A 21,676-nucleotide genomic window follows, 5' to 3' on the forward strand; every position below is an offset into this window, starting at 1 on the left:
GAAGCTAAAACTCAAATACTTTGGCCACCTAATGAGAAGGAAGGACTCACTGGAGAAGAGCCTAATGCTGGGAAAGGTTGAGGGCAAGAGAATAAGGGGTCGACAGAGAATGAGGTGGCTGGATGGAGTCACTGAAGCAGTAGGCGTGAGCTTAAATGGACTCCAGAAGATGGTAGAGGACAGGAAGGCCTGGAGGAACATTGTCCATAGGGTCGCAATGGGTCGGACACGACTTTGCAACTAACAACAACAACAAGGTTGTCCCGTTGTGTATTGCCGTGGGAAGCGTGCCTTGCTATCTGTGGTTTGCAGGGGAACTTGTGTTGAAGAACCAAGTGCGATCAGGCAGGGCGGCCCCCCTGGTCGTGTGAGCCCAGTCGGAGATAAGTGCTTCTGAGTCTAATTGCATGTGTGGAAGAATGAACCGCGCATTTTCCAAGACAAAAGGCTGGATTCCCAGGACCCGCCAGATGTAGAGCTAGAATGCATTTAAAAAGCCACCTTTATTATTATAAATGATTGAATAACTTATAAATTACTATAAAAGACACACACATCGAAACACACAAACAATATTCTTCCTCCTGTTTTCCCTTCCACAACAACCTTGTGAGGTGGGTTGGGTTGAGAGAGGGACTGGCCCAAGGTCACTCAGCTGGCTTTCATGGCTAAGGTGGAACTAGAACTCACAGTCTCCTGGTTTCCAGCCTGGTGCCTTAATTATCAAACCAAATTGTACTCGTATAAGTTTACTAAGCCTATCAAGATATGAAATTCAGATGAATTCAAATGAAAGCAGTGGGGAAAAGAAGAGAAAAAAGTGTAGGGTAAGGAGGAAAAAAACCCATTGACAAAATCCTTTTTAGTGCAACAGAATAAGGTAATAACTGCTACCTCGGCTTTTTACTTTTACACAGTTAAATGTGCTAGCCATTTCTATAACAACAAACTTACCTAATCAAAAACAACCAAAGTCAAAAGTTTCATTTTCTCCCATCTCAAGCACAAAATTCAGAAGCCGTTTCCAAGCAGAAACAAAAGTTGGATGCGTTCTAGCCACCTCTGCTAGTTTCATCAGTTTTCCCAGCCAATTATCCATTGTGGGAATCAAAGTATCTTTCCATTTTTGTACATAAAGCATTCTTGCTGTAACAGCAAAGTCTAATTTTTTTAAAGTTCTTTATCCACTAAGCCTAAAAGAAAAGACTCAGTTTTATATTCACTTTAAGAATCTTAAATATGAATCTTACTCCAGCATTTCTACTGTGGGAAGTCAGCGCCCCAGAGAAGGTAATATTAAAAGGGCAGAAAAATATATTTTCTCAAAGGATCTTAAAGAGGCAGAAAAACATACCCAGTTTTCTTAATAGTCCCAAGTCTCCTTCCCCCAAGCACAAACCAGCTCTGTAGAAATGCAGATGTAAATAATCCAGGAAGGTTGGATGCCTCTAGCTAGAAGACAAAGGCACCTAAAATCTACATATCCCACCCAAACTCTAAGACAGGACATAATAGGATTAACCCACAGATGCCAAAGGGCACACACTCAGGTCAAAGTTCATGCCATAGGAACAACTCCAAACAAAAGGCTCCAGAGGGTATAAAAACCCACTCCTTACATGTGTTTGCTCTCTTTTCTTCCAGAGCCATCTTTCTATCTGGCTATCCTCTTCGATAAACTGCAACCTTCTTTCTAAAGCAGTCACCATGTTTATTCCCAGCTTGGACTGAACCACGATGAAGACTTTTCCTTCAACACTACCAAACTTATAGTTGCTCTGTGAGGGCAGTGGGTGGTGTCCAAATGTGATAAAGGTAAAGGTTCCCCCGCACATGTGTGCTAGTCGTTTCCGACTCTAGGGGCTCATCTCTGTTTCAAAGCCGAAGAGCCAGCACTTGTCCGAGGACGTCTCTGTGGTCATGTGGCCGGCATGACTAGACGCCAAAGGTGCATGGAACGCTGTTACCTTCCCATCGTAGTGGTCCCTATTTTTCTACTTGCATTTTTATGTGCTTTCTAACTGCTAGGTTGGCAGAAGCTGGGACGAGTAACAGGCGCTCACTGTTACGCGGCACTCGGGATTCGACCCGCCAAACTGCCAACCATCTGATCGACAAGCTCAGCGTCCTAACCCACTGAGCCATAGAAATATATATATAAACATAAATGAATAAAATTCATTTTATTGTTTTAATAAATAAATATTATTTTATCATCCAGCGTTGCTTTGCACAGGGCAGGGGTAGGCAACCTTGGCTCTTTTATGACTCGTGGACTTCAGCTCCCAGAATTCCTGAGCCAGCCATGCTGAGGGGAAAGGGAGAGGTTTCCAAGCTGAGCCATGCTGGCTCAGGAATTCTGGGAGTTGAAGTCCACGAGTCATAAAAGAGCCAAGGTTGCCTACCCCTGGCATAGGGAGATGGACAGCATATGAATGTAATAAATAAATAAACAATATGTCAATCGTGGTTTGCCTTCGCCTTCTTCTGGAATGTACTCTTAGCTTCCCAAGAGAGGGTGCCAAAGGTTTTGGCCAGAGGTGTATTGTTTTCTTTCGGTTATACAGGTTCAGCTGCTGCTGACTCACCGATCCATAGAGGACAGTGGAGTTTCTGTTTCCATCCTATTTTTGCTCCCTGTTGTGTCCTAATGCAGATGACCGAAGCTATTTCATGGCAATGGCAAACAAATAAGACAATGGATCCAGTTGATTCCTTCCCTATTTGAGGTGGGGGGGGGGACAGACCCCATTTCTACTCTTGAAAATGCTCCCTCCATTCTGGGGTCTCCTACTGAATCTGAGAGCTACTCATTGTAAGTCCCTCCAAATCCAGTGGCTTTGAAACCTGTCACCCTATCACAGAGGGATAGAATCAAAATCACGGGAAGTGTAAATATACCACTTTACAAGGCCTTGGTAAGGCCACACTTGGAATACGGCATCCAGTTTTGGTCACCACGATGTAAAAAAAGATGTTGAGACTCTGGAAAGAGTGCAGATGATCAGGGGACTGGAGACTGGTATTGGGTATGTCTAGTTTTTGTCTAGTTTAATGAAGAGAAGGATGAGGGTGACATCATAGCAGTGTTCCAGTATCTCAGGGGCTGCCACAAAGAAGAGGGACTCAAGCTATTCTCCAAAGCACCTGAAGGCAAGACAAGAAGCAACGGATGGAAACTAACCAGAGAGAGAAGCTACCTAGAACGAAGGAGGAATTTCCTGACAGTGAGAACAATTAATCAGTGGAGCAACCTGCCTCCTGCCTTCCTGGGTTGCTCTAAGGCCCAAATTTGAAGAACTGGCTGGATTCACAATTTATGTTAAGACTTTGTCCACATCCAAAGTTGTGTTTTTCTTTGTGTTTCCACTGATGGCTGAATGTATCATGCAACACCAGAAATCAGGGCTTTTTTTTTCATAGAACGCTCAGAACGGAGTTCCGGCACCTTTTTTGGATAGAACCTTGTAGAGTAGGCAAGGCGGGTTGTATGACATGTGTGAGTTCCGGCACCTTTTTCTTTTACAAAAAAAGCACTGCCAGAAATAATGGGTTAAATAAGCTGATTGTGATTATATTAAGCGTTGCTCAAGGCTTTCACGCCTGTTTCCCAAAAAGAAGTTTCAGGCAAGGTGTCAAAACGGAAGAAAACCCCAGAATCACTTGTCTCCCTGTTTGCTTTTTCAATGTGTAAGGTTATTTTATTTTATATGCTTTATGCCCAAGTGCAACGATAGGGCTGATCCTTAAAGGGAGGCATTTGTTTTCCAAACACGCCAACTTTAACATGGGTGGACTTCAACTCCCAGATTTCCTCAGCCAGCCTGGCAAGCTAGGGAATTCTGGGAATTGGAGTCTATACCGAACAATATCCTGCAGCTGTTCGCGCAAGAGGCGGAGCCCTCTCCTCGCTTTTGACCGAAGATGGCAGCGCTGCTCAGAACGCCGTATCGCGAAGCAGGGGCTGGTTTTGCCACGCCGGCGCGCCCCTGCCGGCCGCCGTAGCCTCCTTGGAATGCAAAATGGCGCCCTGCTTGGGAACGCCCTCGACGCTGCCAGGCGGCGGCGTGCGGCCAGGAGCCGAGGCTTTCCCTGGCCCGAGCCCGGCGGGCGGGGGAGCGTTGTCATGGCAGCGAGGAGTAGGTGTCACACCGGGCCACTTCCTGGTTGGAGGCCAAGGTCCCGGCCGCTGAGCTGGGAAAAGCACCGCGGGCCGGCGGTGGAGGCGGACGGAGGCGCGGGAAGGCGGTGAAGGCCGAGGGCGGCGAGGTGAGGACAAAAGGGAGCTGAGGAAGCCCCGAGGAGCCGTTCTCTCTTCCCCTCCCCCCGCCCGTTATGCTTTGGATCCGGCCAGTGCGGAGGGGGAGGCGGAGGTGGACCGCTCCATTCCTGGAAAAGAGGGGTGCGCGCGAGGGGCTGCTTCCTCACGGCGGCCGGCAGGCGTGGCCAGCCCGAGACGGCGCGGGTTTTTCCGGGCAGAGGGAGGGGGAAAGCGACCCTTGATTCGGCCTTCCCTTCGAGGGAGGCGTGGAGCCGGGCTGAGGCTGCCCCTCTCGGCCGCCCCTCGTTTTGAGGAGGGGGAGGCGCCCCTGCCCTCCATTCACGGTGGGTTTGAGGGGGGCGGGCGGGTGGGGGGATCCCCTAAGATGATGGGGGGGTAGGACAGGAGAGCCTCAGCAGCAGCTTAGTGGGGAGGCTGTGCCTGCCTGGCAGGGAGGGTTGGCTGGGTCGAAGGGGAGCAAATCGGCTTCTCTGGGGAGGGGGGGGTGTCTGCAAGAATGTGGAGGAGGGGGAGTTATGGGATTGCTAGACTGGGGGCTTTCCTTCTTCCTTTCTCCTGGGGAGAGAAAAGGCTTGAGGGGGTCCATAGTCTGCTCCTCTGAGCTTGGCTGTTTCCTTGCAGACGTTGCATGACCCAGCTAGGTCACATCATCAGGGCTAGAAGGGAGTGGGGTTTGTAAGGAGGAGGAGGAGGACTGTGGGGTCCTTGGTTCTCTCTCAGCTTGGCTGTTTCCTTGCAGACGTTGCATGACCCAGCTAGGTCACATCATCAGGGCTAGAAGGGAGTGGGGTTTGTAAGGAGGAGGAGGAGGACTGTGGGGTCCTTGGTTCTCTCTCAGCTTGGCTGTTTCCTTGCAGACGTTGCATGACCCAGCTAGGTCACATCATCAGGGCTAGAAGGGAGTGGGGTTTGTAAGGAGGAGGAGGAGGAGGACTGTGGGGTCCTTGGTTCTCTCTGAGCTTGGCTGTTTCCTTGCAGACGTTGCATGACCCAACTAGGTAACATCATCAGGGCTAGAAGGGAGTGGGGTTTGTAAGGAGGAGGAGGAGGAGGACTGTGGGGTCCTTGGTTCTCTCTCAGCTTGGCTGTTTCCTTGCAGACGTTGCATGACCCAGCTAGGTCACATCATCAGGGCTAGCAAGGAGTGGTTACAAGCTGAGAGCAAGCCCCACACCCTTCTAGCACGGATGATGTGACCTAGCTGGGTCACGAAACGTCTGCAAGGAAACCGCCAAGCAGCGGGAGCCCTCATTTCATCCCTGAGCTACAAATATTCTGCTTGATTGGGAGGAGGCTTCTTGGGGAGGAGGAGGAGGAGGAGGAAGAATGGAAAAGCGTCAAAAGTTGGACAGGCAGGTGTCCCTTTGATGAATGGACTGCCTCTTGGGTTAACAGCAGGGCAGCGGAGGAAGAGGGGAGGGCATGGCTGGTTGGGGGAATTCTGGGAGATGAAGTCCTCCCCCCCATCTTAAAAGGCTCTGAGAAGGAAAAAAGCTGTGCTTAACACCCTCTGGATATACCCTTTCTTGTTTAGGAAGGGAGCTGTTCATTAACTTTGGGGTGGGGGGAGGGTTCCTTTCCAAACAAAAAACCAAAAAAAACCCCACCAAATCCTCAGCAGAATTTGAGACTTTAGCTCTGGAGGCTCCTTGGTTTCGCTTAGAAAAGCTGCTGTTTCATGTTTTTGTCTCTTCCTTCCTGGATGGATTTATTCCCTCCTTTGGGAACTGGGATTCGGCTGCTGAATACGTTGCCGACTCGAACGGCTGTTTGAGAATTAAAAAAGCCACGATTGCATCACAGTATCGTTCCTTGAAGTTTGGGGTGGCTTAAAAAAAAAGAAAAGAAAAGAAATTCAGCCTTTCCAACAGGTTTCTTTTAAATGAAGTGGAGAGGAATTGGGAGTGGGTTGTGTGAAATTTATTGAAGAACTCTTTCCGCTCAATTTTGTGTGCTTGAAAGATGTTGTAGTTTTTGCTCTGCGGCGTCACCTATAATTTCCTAGAGAGAATAAGCTCCAGTAGGAAAGCTGGCTTTGAGTAACACGCTTGGGGTTAGTAGTGTACATTATTGTACCACTGAACAATACAGATAGTCTTTGATTTATGACTTTGATTTATGGAACTGAGACCGCAATTACGGTTATAAGTAAGTCATTGTAATTTTGTAAATGGAGGTATCACATGGCTAGACTTGATTTTTTTTGGCATTTTTTGCAGTGGCTATTAAGGAAACACTGGTCATTAAGTGTATACTGGTTGTTAAGCAAATTAATGTTATCCTGTGTGGGGTTTTTTTTTTGCCAGAAACTGGTGTAAAACATTGAAAATTGTGGTCATATTACCCTGAGATGCTGAAAGGGTCATAAAGGTGAGCTGTTTGCTAAATGCCCCAAATCCAATCACATGACCATAAGAGTCATTATCTGGCCAGTGTAAGTTGGAAATTGGATTGTAATTAGCTTTTGGAGATTCTGTGGTAAATGACCGGTCATAATTTGAGGACTATCTGTAAAGAGAAAGCATCCTTACAGTTGAACCGGACCTTGTGGATCCATGAAAGACTATTTAGTTTTTCTGTTCTGGCTTGTGGCCCTGGGATTGCCAGGTGTGTCTCATCCAAAAACAACCTAATTTCAATCAGAATAGAGCTGGAGGGGACCTTGGAGGTCTTCTAGTCCAACCCCCTGCTCAAGCTGGAGACCCTACCCCATTTCAGACAAGTGACTGTCCAGTCTCTTAATAAACCTCCAGTGATGAAGCACCCACAACTTCAGAAGGCAATCCGTCCCACTGGTTAATTGTCCTCACTGTTAGGAAGTTTCTGCTTAGTTCCAGGTTGCTTCTCTCTTTGGTTAGTTTCCATCCACTGCTTCTTATCCTGCCTCCAGGCCTGCCTGTCCTAAGTCATAGAATATAAGTATTAAAAGGGGTTTTTGGAGATCATTTAATGGTGTGTTTGTCAACCCCATACTGGCTGGATGATCCTGGGAGTTGAAATCCTGACATCTTAAAAAGCTTGAACTGGTGTAAGCCCCTGCCAATTGCAGGTTTCCACTGCTATGTGTTTTTTTTTAAACTCAACCCTAAGATTACTAGGAGCTGCCACCTGCTATTTGAATAGAAATTTTTGTAATTTTAACTGCCAAGACCTGATGATCTTCATTTTTCTCTCTGAAGCTCATGACTTGGCAGCTAGGAGTTGCCATTTGCCCTGTGACTCTTTGATATGTAAATACATTGAAACTGAATTGAGAAGAGGGAGTGTCTTTGGAAATTTTTGGTGCTTCTTTGGCTTGTAGAGATATTTAGAAATGGCTATTGAATGGTAACGAGTGTATTGCGTTAGTTGTAACCTGAAATATTTGATGCATTCATTATAATGAAACTGGATCAGGATAGCTTTTCTGCACAGCTTTCTATGTTCTGTTCAGGTGGTTTTTTTCTTTCTTTCCTGAAGGCTGCTCTCTTTTTTTATTCAATTTTTAAGTTGCTTCAATCTTCCATGCACCTGTAGGTGACATATAACATGTTCAACTAAGTAAAAAAAAAAGAATAAAAGCAAGCACTATGACCCATTAGGTAAAGGTAAAGGTTCCCCCGCACATGCGTACTAGTCGTTTCCAACTCTAGGGGCCGGTGCTCATCTCCGTTTCAAAGCCTAACAGCCAGCGCTTGTCCGAGGACGTCTCCGTGGTCATGTGGCCGGCATGACTAGACGCCAAAGGCGCATGGAACGCCGTTACCTTCCCACCGTAGTGGTCCCTATTTTTCTACTTGCATTTTTGCATGCTTTAGAACTGCTAGGTGGGCAGAAGCTGGGACGAGTAACAGGCGCTCACTCTGTTACGCGGCACTCGGGATTCGACCTTCTGATCGACAAGCTCAGCGTCCTAACCCACTAGGACCCATTAGTGGAAGCCAAAAAATGTGTTCTGTTCTACATTGTGAGACAGTGTTGTCAGGTGCTTTGATCATTTTTTAAAAACATTCTGGGTTGCCTTACGGCTTTTAGGTTTTGTTATTCTATCCCCCTGTTTTGTTAGCTGCCCAGAGTTACTTTGGCAAGGCGGACAAGCTGTGTGAATTCAGTAAATGAATAAAGCATGAGTTAACAATGGGGAGGGAGGAAGTACCAGTACCAAGCAAATACAATGGCAAGGAGGATTAGTTATTTAAGCAAATTTATATGGCCACCCAACTTAACTCTCAGTGATTCCAGGCAGCTTTATAAACATAAAAGCCCAATGCAGGAACAATGAAAGAGTAATAATGCACAAGCCCCTTGCCAACAGCAATCAAATGAGCTTAATGGGTGGGCTCAGGGGTGTCCCCGGGCCTCACGTCTTCAAGGCCTTGTGAAAAAGTACCAGAGTGGGGACCCATCCTATCTCCGTGGGGATGAAGTTCCACGTGATGCGTTATGTCATGTTCTGCATGATGTATTGTGGAAGGAACCCTGTTTTAAAGGCTTTCCTAAATGAAAACAGCGTTAAGCTTGATTTAGAGTTGGGCGCAACTGCACGTAGGCCTCTCTGCATATCTACACTGATGGGTAAGCGTAGTTGGCAGATGGTTGCAGATGGGCTGATGTTTACACCTCTCAAATCCCAGCTGCGTGTTGTGCAGAGGTTTGCATCCTGCGTGCTGATTGTTTAATCCGACTTCCTGTCCTGTTTCATTTACATGTCTACAAATGTTTGTTCTGGCTGGTAGGAAAGTCTCCTAGCCAGAACGTTCGCAGATGTATGCAACAGCTAAGCAACCATCTCTGGATGATAGACACTGATGTCCAGTGATGAAGTCTATCCAGGCCTTTAGGGGATATGCAAATTTTGGAGGAGGTGTGACCGCAGAAAAGCCATATCTTGGGTTAGGTCTTAATGGGACTCACATATCTGGAGAAAGGTGGTCCCACTAATAAATCAGTTGACTTTGAAATTTGGACATAGGGCCTCATTTTATAGATCTAACTTTGGATAAGTCATAAACCCGCACATTAAAAAAAAAGGCGGGCTGTAGTGAAAATTAGAATCTAAATTAGCGCAGGTGTTTCAGAAAAAAAATTGTATTGTCTGCTATATTCTTACGTGTTTGTCAGGAACCGTTTTTTCAAAGTGCAGGCAATCTATCATTAGCTGCCGAATCTATTTATGGCCCTCTAATGGGCAGTGAACTATACATAGGAGTAATCCTTATTTAGAAACGAAGGATGGTTGTTTCCTAGAGATTTGCACTGTTATGACAGTGATTTAGGAAATCCAAGATAGCATATATTTCTGAGAATGGTACTTAAATGGACGATGCCTGGAAATGTGTATGAAAAGCAGAGAAAATAGGATTGTGAGGATTTCCTTCAGGCTCTGAAAGTGAAAAGGAGTTGTGCATGATAGAGATTTCATTTATTTTCTGATGGCTTCTACACTGGTTATAAAATCTGGTACTTTGGGGCAAAAGCTGACTTGTTTTGCCCTCTTGATATGTTGAGACTACATTTCCCAGAATTTCAGCCACTTTGGCCGTTGCTGACGTAAGTGGTCATTTCTGTAGCTGCTGGATCACAACTATCTTTATTTTGTTTCCTGGGCTTATAAGGCACTGGTTATAATTGAAGCTAAGCTCCATTCACACCTAATACAATAATTGGATTAAAAACAAAATACGCCAAAAATCTCCCACTGTCTCTGTCAAAACATCCCAGGCATTGCTACCAACCGATCACATACAACATTCATTACAATAGAGAGCATCTTAGATCTCAAAGGCATGCTGGCAAAGCTGTGTTTTGGTTGCTTTTTGAAAAGTCAGGAGATTTAAAAGGCACAGCTTAGTGTGTGTGTGTGTGTCTGTCTGTCTGTCTGTCTGTCTGTCTGTCTGTCTGTCTGTCTGTCTGTCAACTTGGCCCTTTTATGACTTGTGGACTTCAACTCCCAGATTCCTCAGCCAGGCACGCTGGCTGAGGAATTCTGGGAGTTGAAGTCCACAAGTCATAAAAGGGCCAAGTTTGAAGACCCCTGGCTTAGAGAGATTTATCGTACGTTATTTAAAAAACAAAACAAAAAACATTTTACTGATTTAATAAAAGGTCCAGTACCTGTGTGCAAGTTACACTTTGCTAAGAGACATCACCTGGGCTAAAATAGCACTTCCTTTCAGACATTGGATGGAGTTGCAATTAATATCTGTAGTAGCCAAACTCCGCAGGAGAACCCATGTTTAGCATTGTATAATTTGGTGAAGTCTCTTAGGATGTTTCTCATGTCTGCGTCAAAATTATAGCTCCAGATAGACACCTTGGAGTACAATAAATGCCAAAGTAGGCTGCAGGTGTTGATGTGTAGTGTCCAGCAGATGATTATCCAAAATCTCAGTTTGAAAACAACAACAACAACAACATCTTTCTAATGATGCAGCAGTTCCGTGATGAATAGAAAATGCTGTGTGAGAATTAATGTAAGCACTGAGCGGTGTCTTTGAGTAAAAAAAAGCTTTTCTGCTTTTACCTTATTGGGACTAGAGATGATTCATTGTGCCTTTTGATAGGTAGTATTCTTCTGCAAGGGATGCAGTGGCTTAGTGGGTTAGGACACTGAGGTTGTCGATTAGAAAGTCGGCAGTTTGGCGGGTCGAATCCCGAGTGCCGCGTAACAGAGTGAGCGCCTGTTACTCGTCCCAGCTTCTGCCAACCTAGCAGTTCGAAAGCACGTAAAAATGCAAGTAGAAAAATAGGGATCATGACGGTGGGGAAGGTAACAGTGTTCCGTGCGCCTTTGGCGTCTAGTCATGCCGGCCACATGACCACGGAGACGTCCTCGGACAAGCGCTGGCTCTTCGGTTTTGAAACGGAGATGAGCACCGGCCCCTAGAGTTGGAAACGACTAGCACACATGTGCGGGGGAACCTTTACCTTTACCTACACACAAAAACACACACACACACTAAACCAGTACAAGTCAGAGCACTATTATAGTACTGCATCAGTACGGTTGAAGAGACAGTAAAAAAATTCCACACAACTATTATCTACAAATGCTAATTCAAAGAATTTGCCCAAGGTAGCCAAAAGGTGAATGGAATAAAATGCATTTATTTCTGCCAGAGTTTGCAGTACTGGTACTTGATTATTGAAGTTTCCATTAATACAAGATCAAAATTCTGAATATTAATGAACAGTTTGCGGTAGTATGCAACTAGCTGTATGGGTGTAAGCATATTAAAGATATCCCATTAATTGCTGTTATCTAGTCAGTTAATCACACGTGTTTAAGGTCAAGAGACTGTACTTGCCAAAAACATACAGGAAAGATCAGTTTAGCGACCTCTGGAAATTATGCAATGGAAAGGGAGTGAGGAACAATTTTCTACAATAATTTCTAGCAAAATCAATATTTTTTGTAAAGTTTTTTTTTGTACAGAATTCAATAGTAATCATTCAAAACGTGTTATCTTAGTATCTTATTCACTAATACGAATTAAATTCCTAATCGCTAAATCTTTTCTCTAACCATTGATAAAATAGGTCCCAAGTTTGAAAATATTCTGTTTCTTCTTTTTTTTCTCTCAACCTTAAAGTAAATCTGTCCATTTTGCAAAGTCAATATTTTGTTCATTTATTGTAGCAGAGCTTTGATGGATCAAAGTTCACAGTTCATTTCATCATGTTCACAGCTGTTATGGGCTGTGATCTAGATTTTTTTTTTTTTTTGTAACAAGAAATGCGTTAGTTGTTACGTTGACATAAGACCCTTTATGGTTAGTTATAAAATATAATTTACGAAAATTGGCTGTGCTTATACGGTATATTTGTAATTGCACACATAAACCACCTTTCTGCTACCACTCAATATAAATAAAAAATCTGACCAAACCAATAATAGTGTACTGGAAAACATCACCACAAAAAACCTTAGCTCGGTCTTAGCTTTCTTTTCATGGAGGGATCTTAGCTGAGTTTTCTTGAAGGAGGTGGCTGGATAGAGTCACTGAAGCAGTAGGCGTGAGCTTAAAGGGACTCCAGAAGATGGTGGAGGACAGGAAGGCCTGGAGGAAGGTTGTCCATGGGGTCGTGATGGGTCAGACACGACTTCGCAACTAACAACAACCACCACCACCACAACAGCGTCTGGTGGGCAGGACCACGTTTAATATTTTTAGGAGAGTTGAGAACTGCAAATTGGTTGGGGCTGCATCATACACATGTAGGTGTATAAGACGGTTTGTTTTGGGTGGATAGCGGGATGTTACTGTTCTCTGATTTGCCCATTTTAAAGTTTATGCTACAGTAAGTCCTCCACTTGCAACAGTTCATTTAGGGACCATTTGAGGTTGCCAATGGCACTGAAAAAAGTGACATGACCATTTTTCACACTTACGACCATTGCAGCAGCCCCCATGGTCAGGTGATTTATATTTGGATGCTGGACAGTTGACTCACCTTTATGACGGTTGCCGTGTCCTAGGCTCATGTGATCAGCTTTTGCGATCTTCTGCCAAGGAAAGTCAATGGGGAAAGCCAGATTCACTTAACAACCGTCTTACTAATTTAACCACTGCAGTGATTCAGTTAACAAATGTGACAAGAAAAGTTGTAAAATGGAGCTGTTGTTGTTAGTTGCGAAGTCGTGTCCGACCCCTCACGACCCCATGGACAACGTTCCTCCAGGCCTTCCTGTCCTCTACCATCTTCTGGAGTCCATTTAAGCTCACGCCTCCTGCTTCAGTGACTCCATCCAGCCACCTCATTCTCTGTCATCCCATTCTTCTCTTGCCCTCAACCTTTCCCAGCATGAGGCTCTTCTCCAGTGAGTCCTTCCTTCTCATTAGCTTTCCAGCTATTTTCATAAATTTGTTTTGGAACTTCCAACGTTAAGTCACATTCTAAGGAAGTAGATAATTGTGTTCACTTCTTATTCTTAAAATAAGAAATGAGAGAGGAATGATTTGGCATACATTCTAGCTGGCTTAGATCATAGATGGTGGTGAAGTTGTATCAGTTCCCATTGTATATTTCTTTCTTATATGAGGGCGTTTCCAAGTGGAACAAACTGGCCGTACTGATTTGGGGCAGGGGTCTTCAAACTTGGCCCTTTTAGGACTTGTGGATTTCAGCTCCCAGAATTGCTCAGCCAGCGTGCCTGGGAGTTGAAGTCCACAAATCCTAAAAGGGCCAAATTTGAAGACCCCTGATTTGGGGCAATGAACTGAATGAAAGACCTTTCAGAGATGGGTCTAGGACACCTCGGTGCGGCCAACTTGCCACGGTCAACTCATCGTGGCCAACTCACTGTGGGACATCTCACCATGGCCAAAGTCATCAGAGAAAACAAACTCGGCGCAGGACAAGTTTCACTAATATTGAAGAAATGGCGGAATAAAACCATTTAAAGCAGGGGTCTTCAAACTTGGCCGCTTTAAGACTTGGGGACTTCAATTCCCAGAATTCCTCAGCCAGCATGGCTGGCTGAGGAATTCTGGGAGTTGAAGTCCACAAGTCTTAAAGCGGCCAAGTTTGGATACCCCTGATTTTAAAAAAAAGATGCAAAAGAAATGAAATGAGAATGACAAAAGTCAAAGTATGTTTAAAATTGTTTTAAATACTTAAATTGAATTGTCCTGCAGCAAGTTGCCCACGTTGAGTTGTCCTGTGGCGAATTGGTTGCGATGAGTTGGCTGTCCCAGGCTGTCCCATTCCTTTCAGAGATTCAGAAAGTGGTTTTTTTTTCCCAGAAGAGCGAAGCTAGGTTGGAGTCCAAATAAATCGAGAGGGCTGTATGGCAAAGATCAGGAACATTTCTCTTGGTTTAAAGCAGTGACGGGTTTTTAAATGTGATGACAATGACAAGAGCGGCATTAAACATGGCCTGGAAAATGGCACGGCTATCACACCCGCCATTTTTAGAAGGTCCTTCTCTGCAGATGTTGATGACTCAACATCAGGAATAAAGGTAAAGGTTCCCCCGCACATGCGTGCTAGTCGTTTCCAACTCTAGGGGCCGGTGCTCATCTCCGTTTCAAAGCCGAAGAGCCAGCGCTTGTCTGAGGACGTCTCCGTGGTCATGTGGCCAGCATGACTAGATGCCAAAGGCGCACGGAACGCTGTTACCTTCCCACCGTAGTGGTCCCTATTTTTCTACTTGCATTTTTACGTGCTTTCAAACTGCTAGGTTGGCAGAAGCTGGGACGAGTAACAGGCGCTCACTCTGCTATGCGGCACTCGGGATTCGACCCGCCAAACTGCCGACCTTCTGATCGACATGCTCAGTGTCCTAACCCACTGAGCCTCCGCTTCCCAACAGCAGGAATAGCTGGGCCATAATCACTGCATTTTTTTTCTGCATCAAGCCAGCAGGCCAAGCAGCTTTGCTGAGCTTCGGTGCAAACTTTTGGTTAATTGAATTTCACTCTTTTTTTTTCTGACCAAGAGGTGCTAGGCTGGTTGGCCAGGGTACATGGCGATGTGATGTGGTTTGGGAAGGGTGTGTTTGTGTGTGCGTGTGCGCGGGGGAAACGGGACACAGGAGTTGCCACGCGGGTTGGTGAGGGTGTGCAGGGATCTGGCATGGATTGGGAAGTGTGTGTGGCAGGTGCCATGTGAGTCAAGCAGGCACGGGTGCAGTGGCAGTCGGAAGCAGTGAGTGTTGTGCCTGCGCACGTGTGGGAAATGCTGTGTTAGTTGGGGAGGGTCCATGGGGGTGTGTGGAGGTCAGGAAACGGTACAAGTGGCCGATGCGGTGTGAGTGCAGAGGGGCAGGGGAGGTTGTGTGGTTTGGCAAGGTTTACCTAAACAATTTGTGACCTTCCCTGCTTGGCTTCTTTGGCAGTTTCTTGATCAGCAGTCAGAAAACGCAATGAAAATTCTTTACTTTCACAACAGATAGACAGATTTAACCATAGCTTCAGTTGGGAACATGTGGCCATCCTAGACCAAGCCAAGTCCAAAAACGCCAGGGAATTTCCAGAAGACTGGCACTCTGACAAATCAGTTGTAAATAGACACATAGACATTAACAGCATCTATAGACTATGAGGAAGGGATTATCACCCAGCCCAAAAAGCAACAAAAGGACCCAAGCATCGCTCCATCAGCAAGCAGCACCCAGATCAGCATAGATCAGTGATGGCGAACCTTTTAGAGACCGAGTGCCCAAAGTGCAAACCAAAACCCACTTATGTATCGTCGGGCGCCAGGTGGGCGTGGAGCATTGGGTGGGTGTGGCCAATTGGGTACACATGGCCCAGCGGGTGGGGTGTGGCTGCGGTGGTAATGGCTGCCTGGGTGGGACTAAAAAGTTTGTTCAATCAATTCCAACTTTGCGAGATCTTTTTCTTTCCCCGCGAGAAGTTGAAGTGGATTGATTGAACCTTTTTTTTTTTTTTTGCACATGGCGGCGGAGGCCTAAAGCGAAAAGGTTTTATAAAACCCAGCTGAAGGCTTAGGACTGGGGCGACGGTGCGCGTGCCCACAGAGAGGGCTGTGCGTGCCACCTGTGGCACGCGTGCCATAGGTTCGCCTCCACGGGCATAGTTTAACTCCAAGGTTAACATCAGACCAACAATCAAGTAAGCAATACCCCAATCAAGAAACTGCCAGAGAAGCCAACAGCAAACAGCCCAATCAAACAATCTGCCCCCACCAACACTGACAGGCAAGCCACTAGAATGCAGAACTGACAGCAAACCGCACTCCTTACCAGCACTGATGATGTTATCTAGTTGGGTGATGAGACGTCTGCAAGAAAACAAGCAGGCTCAGAGAGCATCAAGGGCCCCTCATGTCAACCCTGAGCTACAAATATTTATTTATTTTATTTTAATTCCATTTATATCCCGCCCTTCTCCGAAGACTCAGGGCGGCTTACAAGCTTAGCAGTAGCCTTCATTCTATGTATATGCCTGCTTATTAGGGCTTTTGGGACCCCCCAAGCGGCATTATTACAAAGTCAGCTTATTGCCCCCAACAATCTGAGTCCTCATTTTACCTACCTCGGAAGGATGGAAGGCTGAGTCAACCTTGAGCCTGGTGGGACTCGAACCTGCACTAATTGCAAGCAGCTGGTGTTACTTAAGGAGGCATTAGCCCACTGCTCCACCAAGGCTCAATATCCTCCTTTATTACGGTAATAAATATAATTACAGATCGAGTGATTGTTTAGATGTGAATCAGAGTTGAGGAAAACCGTGAGCTAATTTGCTTTGCAGCCCAAAGCTAAAGGAGGTCCTAAACAAGGCCAGTAAAGTGTCCTTTGATCACAAAGAGCAGGAGGTCTTCAAACCTGGCCCTTTTGTGACTTGTGGACTTCAACTCCCAGAATTCCTCAGCCAGGCATGCCCCCTTGTGGAGTTGAAGTCCACAAGTCACAAAAGGGCCAAGCTTGAGGACCCCTGACAAAGAGATTAAAACACAAATATCTCAACAGCTCTACCGAAATCTAGCTTCATTGCGTGTTTTTTTTTTTAATCCCGATCCTGCCACTTTTTATTTTTATTTTAAGGATAGGTACCCAAGCTGGGGCGTTTTACCGTTTTCATTCCCACCTACTTTTGCATTATTATTTTTTAAAGTCAGGTTGATATTTACTGTATCTTATTCCTTCTCTGAAAGCCATTCTGGGAATTACTTTGAACAGGGCAAAATACTTCAGGTGATCCACTGCCGGAGCAAAGTATCTCGAACAAATTCCCTTGCTAGATGCAGACATCATAAATAGCAAAGAAAGTTTATAGATATGAATTTGAGTGTCTTCATTTTTACTTTTTTTTTTAATGTACTTTGGATCTTTTCAGCTACTTTTCAGATGCGGCTCGCTAAGCCGTTTGCATAAAATCTTGGTAAATGGTAATGAGTTATTTCCTCTCCCTGATAGCTTCCTTCTGCCATGATTACCGATTCCCTTGCATATCCTGTTCATTATCCTCCGAAACAGCTGCTGGGAAACAGCTGCTCTAGTTAGGGGAGCATAAGATTGCTCCGGTGCAGGCCGTCCTCGCTTTAACGACCACAACTGAGCCCCAAATTTCCTTTGTTATGCAGTTGTTAAGTGGGTTTTGCCCCACTTGAATATGAGCTTTCTTGTCACAATTGTTGAGTGATTCACTCCAGCTGTTAAGTTAGTAACATGGATGTTAAGTGAATCTGGTTTCCCCATTGACTTTGCTTGTCAGAAATTCAGAAAAGATGGTCATGTGACCCCGGGACGCTGCGACCGTCGTAAATATGAGCTAGTTGCCAAGTGTCCAAATTTTGATCATGTGACCATGAGGATATTGCCACAGTCAACAGTGTGAAAAATGGTCACAAGTCACTTTTTTCAGTGCTGTTGTAACTTTGAACAGTCACTAAATGAATTGTTTTAACTCGAGGACTACCTGGACTTGGTGTCAGATCTTTCCTCCAGCTTCAAAAAGCTACTACCTTCCTCTAAGCCAGGGTTCTTCAGACCTGGCTCCTTTATGACTTGTGGACTTCAACTCCCAGAATTCCTCAGCCAGCGTGCCTGGCTGAGGAATTCTGGGAGTTGAAGTCCACAAGTCATAAGAGGGCCAGGTTTGAAGACACCTCCCCCCCTGCTCTAAGCAAAGAGGAGAGGAAAAAGGCTTAGATTCCAACTCTATTTTAGCTCAACCCAGACACCTTAGTTCTTGGTCTATAGCAATGGGCTTAGTTGTTGCAGGGTTGACCCATTTTTCACCAACAAAGAATGGCACTAGATATGTCTTGTGAATCTAATAAACAGGATCATTGGAGGCCTAATTTGAAATTACTCCGCCTTATGTACGGTCACTCATGCGCTCGTGACCTCTCGCCTAGACTACTGTAATGCTCTCTACATGGGACTTCCCTTGAAGACTACTCGGAGGCTCCAACTGGTACAGAATGCGGCCGCGAGAGTTGTCTTGGGAGTTTCCCGGTACTCCCATGTTACACCTTTGCTCCGTGAGCTGCATTGGTTACCAGTTGTCTTCCGGGTAAGGTTCAAGGTTTTGGTTATGATCTTTAAGTCCCTACATGGCATGGGTCCGCGATACCTCGAGGACCACCTGCTGCCGGCGTCGACTCCCCTCCGCCCTGTGCGCGCCCACAGAGAGGGCCTCCTCAGGGTGCCTCCTGTCAAGGAATGTCGACTGGCGGCCCCCAGGGGGAGGGCCTTCTCTGTGGGTGCTCCGGCGTTATGGAACCAACTGCCGGTTGAGCTCCGGATGGCATCAGACCTCCGATCCTTCCGTCGCGGGTTGAAGACCCATTTATTTGAACTAGCGGGTCTGGCCTGATGGGGGTACATGGGTTTTTATAGACTTGTTTTATTATTCTTGTTTTTACTTGGGCACTGATTTAATTGTCTTTTAATGTTTGTATTGTTATTTATACTTATGCCCTGTGAACCGCCCTGAGTCCCTTTGGGAGAAGGGCGGTATACAAATCTCAATAAACTAAATAAACTAAACATCAGGGGTGTCAAACTCAATTTCATTGAGGGCCGCATCAGCATTGCGATTGCCCTCAAGGGGCCGGGTGGGTATGGCCAGGGTGGGTGTGGCCTACTGGGTGGGTGTGGCTAGAGTGTGTATGGCCTACTGGGTGGGCGTGGCCAGCTCTACAACGTTCGCATCAAGGGTGCCTATGGGGGCCTGGGCAGGAGTGGGACAGATCTGAGGGTCTGTGGCAGAAGGAAGGTCTCTGGGCCAGGGCCAAGGCAGTGGGGGCCATTCCCTCACTGTTTCCAGGGTGGCTTCACGGGCCACATGAAACCACTTTGCGGGCCGGATCCGGCCCCTGGGCCTTGTGTTTGACATGTCTGGCCTACATCCTCTTTCAGGATAAAAATATAAGCTGAAAAATCAAGAGAAAGTTTGAAATTGCATTATATCTTAGGACAGGGGTAGGCAACCTTGGCTCTTTTATGACTCGTGGACTTCAACTCCCAGAAGTTGAAGTTGAGCATGGCTGGCTCAGGAATTCTGGGAGTTGAAGTCCACAAGTCATAAAAGAGCCAAGGTTGCCTACCCCTGTCTTAGGAAAAATGTGAGAATGCTAAGCCAGGGGTATTCAACACTTAACCCTTTTATGACTTGTGGACGTCAGCTCCCAGAATTCCTCAGCCAGGCACGCCTGGCTGAGGAATTCTGGGAGTTGAAGTCTGCAAGTCATAAAAGGGCTCTGTGCTAAGCGGTTATTTGTAGAGTTCTTGACGCTCTCTGACCCTGATTGTTTTCCTGCAGATGTTACTTAGTTGGGTCATGAAATGGCTTGCAAGAAAGCAACCAAGCTCAGTGAGCACCAAGAACCCTGTGGTTATTTATCAAGAGTTCATTTAAGGTTGCCTTTACTGCTGGATTTCCTTCCTTCCTTCAAAACAAGGACCACTTCAAAAGTCATCTATGTATTAGGACTACATAATATTTGTGAAGGATTAATTAAGCATAAGAACTGGCTTCCTCAGTCCAACAATTTCTTGAGAGTCTGATTCAGCAGTTAATTTTATTTTATTTTATTTTGTAAAAGAATTACATTTAATGTAATCAGGTGGATTCAGTCTTGAAGTAACATTGCTTTCACTGTTTTTGTTTCCCTTTGGTTAGGACATGTATACCTCGGAGAGATCTTGGACAAGCTGCCTTAATTTTATATCTATCTGGAACTATATGAAAAGAGATACCCAGTCATGAGTGAGTAAAAATCTTGGAAGGGGATGGCCAAGACCCAGTATTAAAAATGAAGAAAGCCAGAGTAAGGCTGAAGAAAATAATGGCCACGACTTATTAGAGGGGATATTATATTACCAATTAGATGGTTGAATATGGAGGAAAATAGATAATTTTTAGAAAATGGAGTAATGTTATAATTAAATAGATAAGATGTGTAACTAGAATAGTAGACCTTGTATTGAAAAGGGAAAAAGGGAGAAGTTGAGGTAAGGGAAGCTTTTGGTCACCTAAACATAAAGTACTTGGAAATCGTAAATAATAGTGTTGTTTTGAATGTTGATGGGAAATTAAAGACTGGGTAAAAAAAAGCAATGACAGGACATTGATTGTATACAAGGATTAAATGCAAACACAATTAAGATATGTGTAAGCTAAAAATTATTGATAACTGTAACAAAGATGTTTTTATTTAGTTGATAACAATAAGAATTGTACTAGCCCAATATGAGAGAACAGATATTAATGGATATTAAGAGTATATTGTGGAGATTTTGATGTAGCCCCTTTCAGATTGCTCACTGCCCATCGGAAATAATGTTTTACGTGGCATCGAAATGGAATTTCCCTGTTTACCTTAACCAGTTTTCATGTGCTCCTATAATTTACAGGATAATTTCCTTTGTTGTGGTTTACTCTTTACTTCCAACTTGTAAACAGGGATCTCTTGATGTTCAAGGCGGAGCAAGCTATCTAAGGGATAGGTGTTTAGCTGACATGGTTCCTTGTGCCTGTTTCTCCAGGTGGGTCCTCTAGTTTAGGAGGAGCTCCAGGATAACTTTTCCATAAATGCTATTTTTGGGGGATAGAGGTTAACTTAAGAAGAAACCAGTAATTTTTGGATCCTGTTTCCAATGAGAAAAGGAGATGGGTAATTTGGGTCGATAATTTACGGTCTGTTTGGCTTACTATCATCAGAGAATGACAGAGGGTGTTAGTTACGCATTCTTGTTTAGTTGTTTTCTAGGAGAAAAAAAACCAATCAGGCAATAGGGCATCTTGTTTGGCAGAAAAAGAAAATGGGGGGGGGGGGGAAATGTTACAGTGAGGTATTGTTCTCTGTGGGAGCTGGAGGCCACAAGCAGAACAAAGTCAGTCACTTTCCCCCCCCCCCCCAGTAGAATAAAATTTCACCCTTCCTTTTAAGTCCTCCTCCTCCCCTCGCCCAAAAAAATCTAGGGAGTTTACAGGCGTAGTTCCTTCATGGAAAGGTCAGCCATTAAGCTACAGATACAGAAAGGCAGCCTCTGACAAATGACTTAGCATTGTTCCTTGGGTGTTTTAATAATGTGCTAGAAATGACAAGGAAAACGTGAAACTGAAAACATTTAGACCAGAGTTGAGTCATGCAACCAGAAGTAAGTTTTGCCTTACCACTGTTGTGCAAATTCTCCTTGTATAAGGTAACAACCCAAAGAATATGGGCTAGAGTTTATAACAGGGAGACCAATCATTTCGGCCAGGGGTGTCCAACCATGGCAACTTTTAAGATCTGTCTGTGGACTTCAACTCCCAGAATTCCCCAGCCAGCTATGGAAGTCTCCAAACCTTCAATTACCAAAGTTAGACACCCTTGATTTAGGCAGGGCTAGGGCAGAAGTGAACTTTTAATAGCAGATAGTCATTTTTTTCAGAAAAGGAGACTTGCTTGTCATGAAATGACTGTCATCGTAGGCAGAACCAGTCACAAAACACT

General features: G+C 45.1%; 1 protein-coding gene across 2 annotated transcripts in view; it reads left to right on the forward strand.

Annotated features, from left to right (window-relative positions):
* The first annotated feature begins 4,159 nt into the window (after window positions 1-4,159).
* Window positions 4,160-21,676, forward strand: part of USP6NL (USP6 N-terminal like) — a 126,863-nt gene continuing 109,346 nt past the window's right edge. Inside the window, exons 1-2 of one of the 2 annotated variants that reach the window (XM_083366099.1) lie at window positions 4,160-4,269; window positions 19,858-19,944. In XM_083366099.1, the coding sequence (XP_083222225.1) occupies window positions 19,941-19,944 (4 nt within the window). In that variant the 5' untranslated portion in view covers window positions 4,160-4,269; window positions 19,858-19,940. Of the gene's footprint in view, window positions 4,270-5,616; window positions 6,653-19,857; window positions 19,945-21,676 lie in introns of those variants that run through there. The other variant, XM_083366100.1, reaches the window with a different exon arrangement.

The sequence above is a fragment of the Vipera ursinii genome (genome assembly GCF_947247035.1).
Source record: "Vipera ursinii genome assembly, chromosome: 6".
NCBI classification, from domain to species: domain Eukaryota; kingdom Metazoa; phylum Chordata; class Lepidosauria; order Squamata; family Viperidae; genus Vipera; species Vipera ursinii.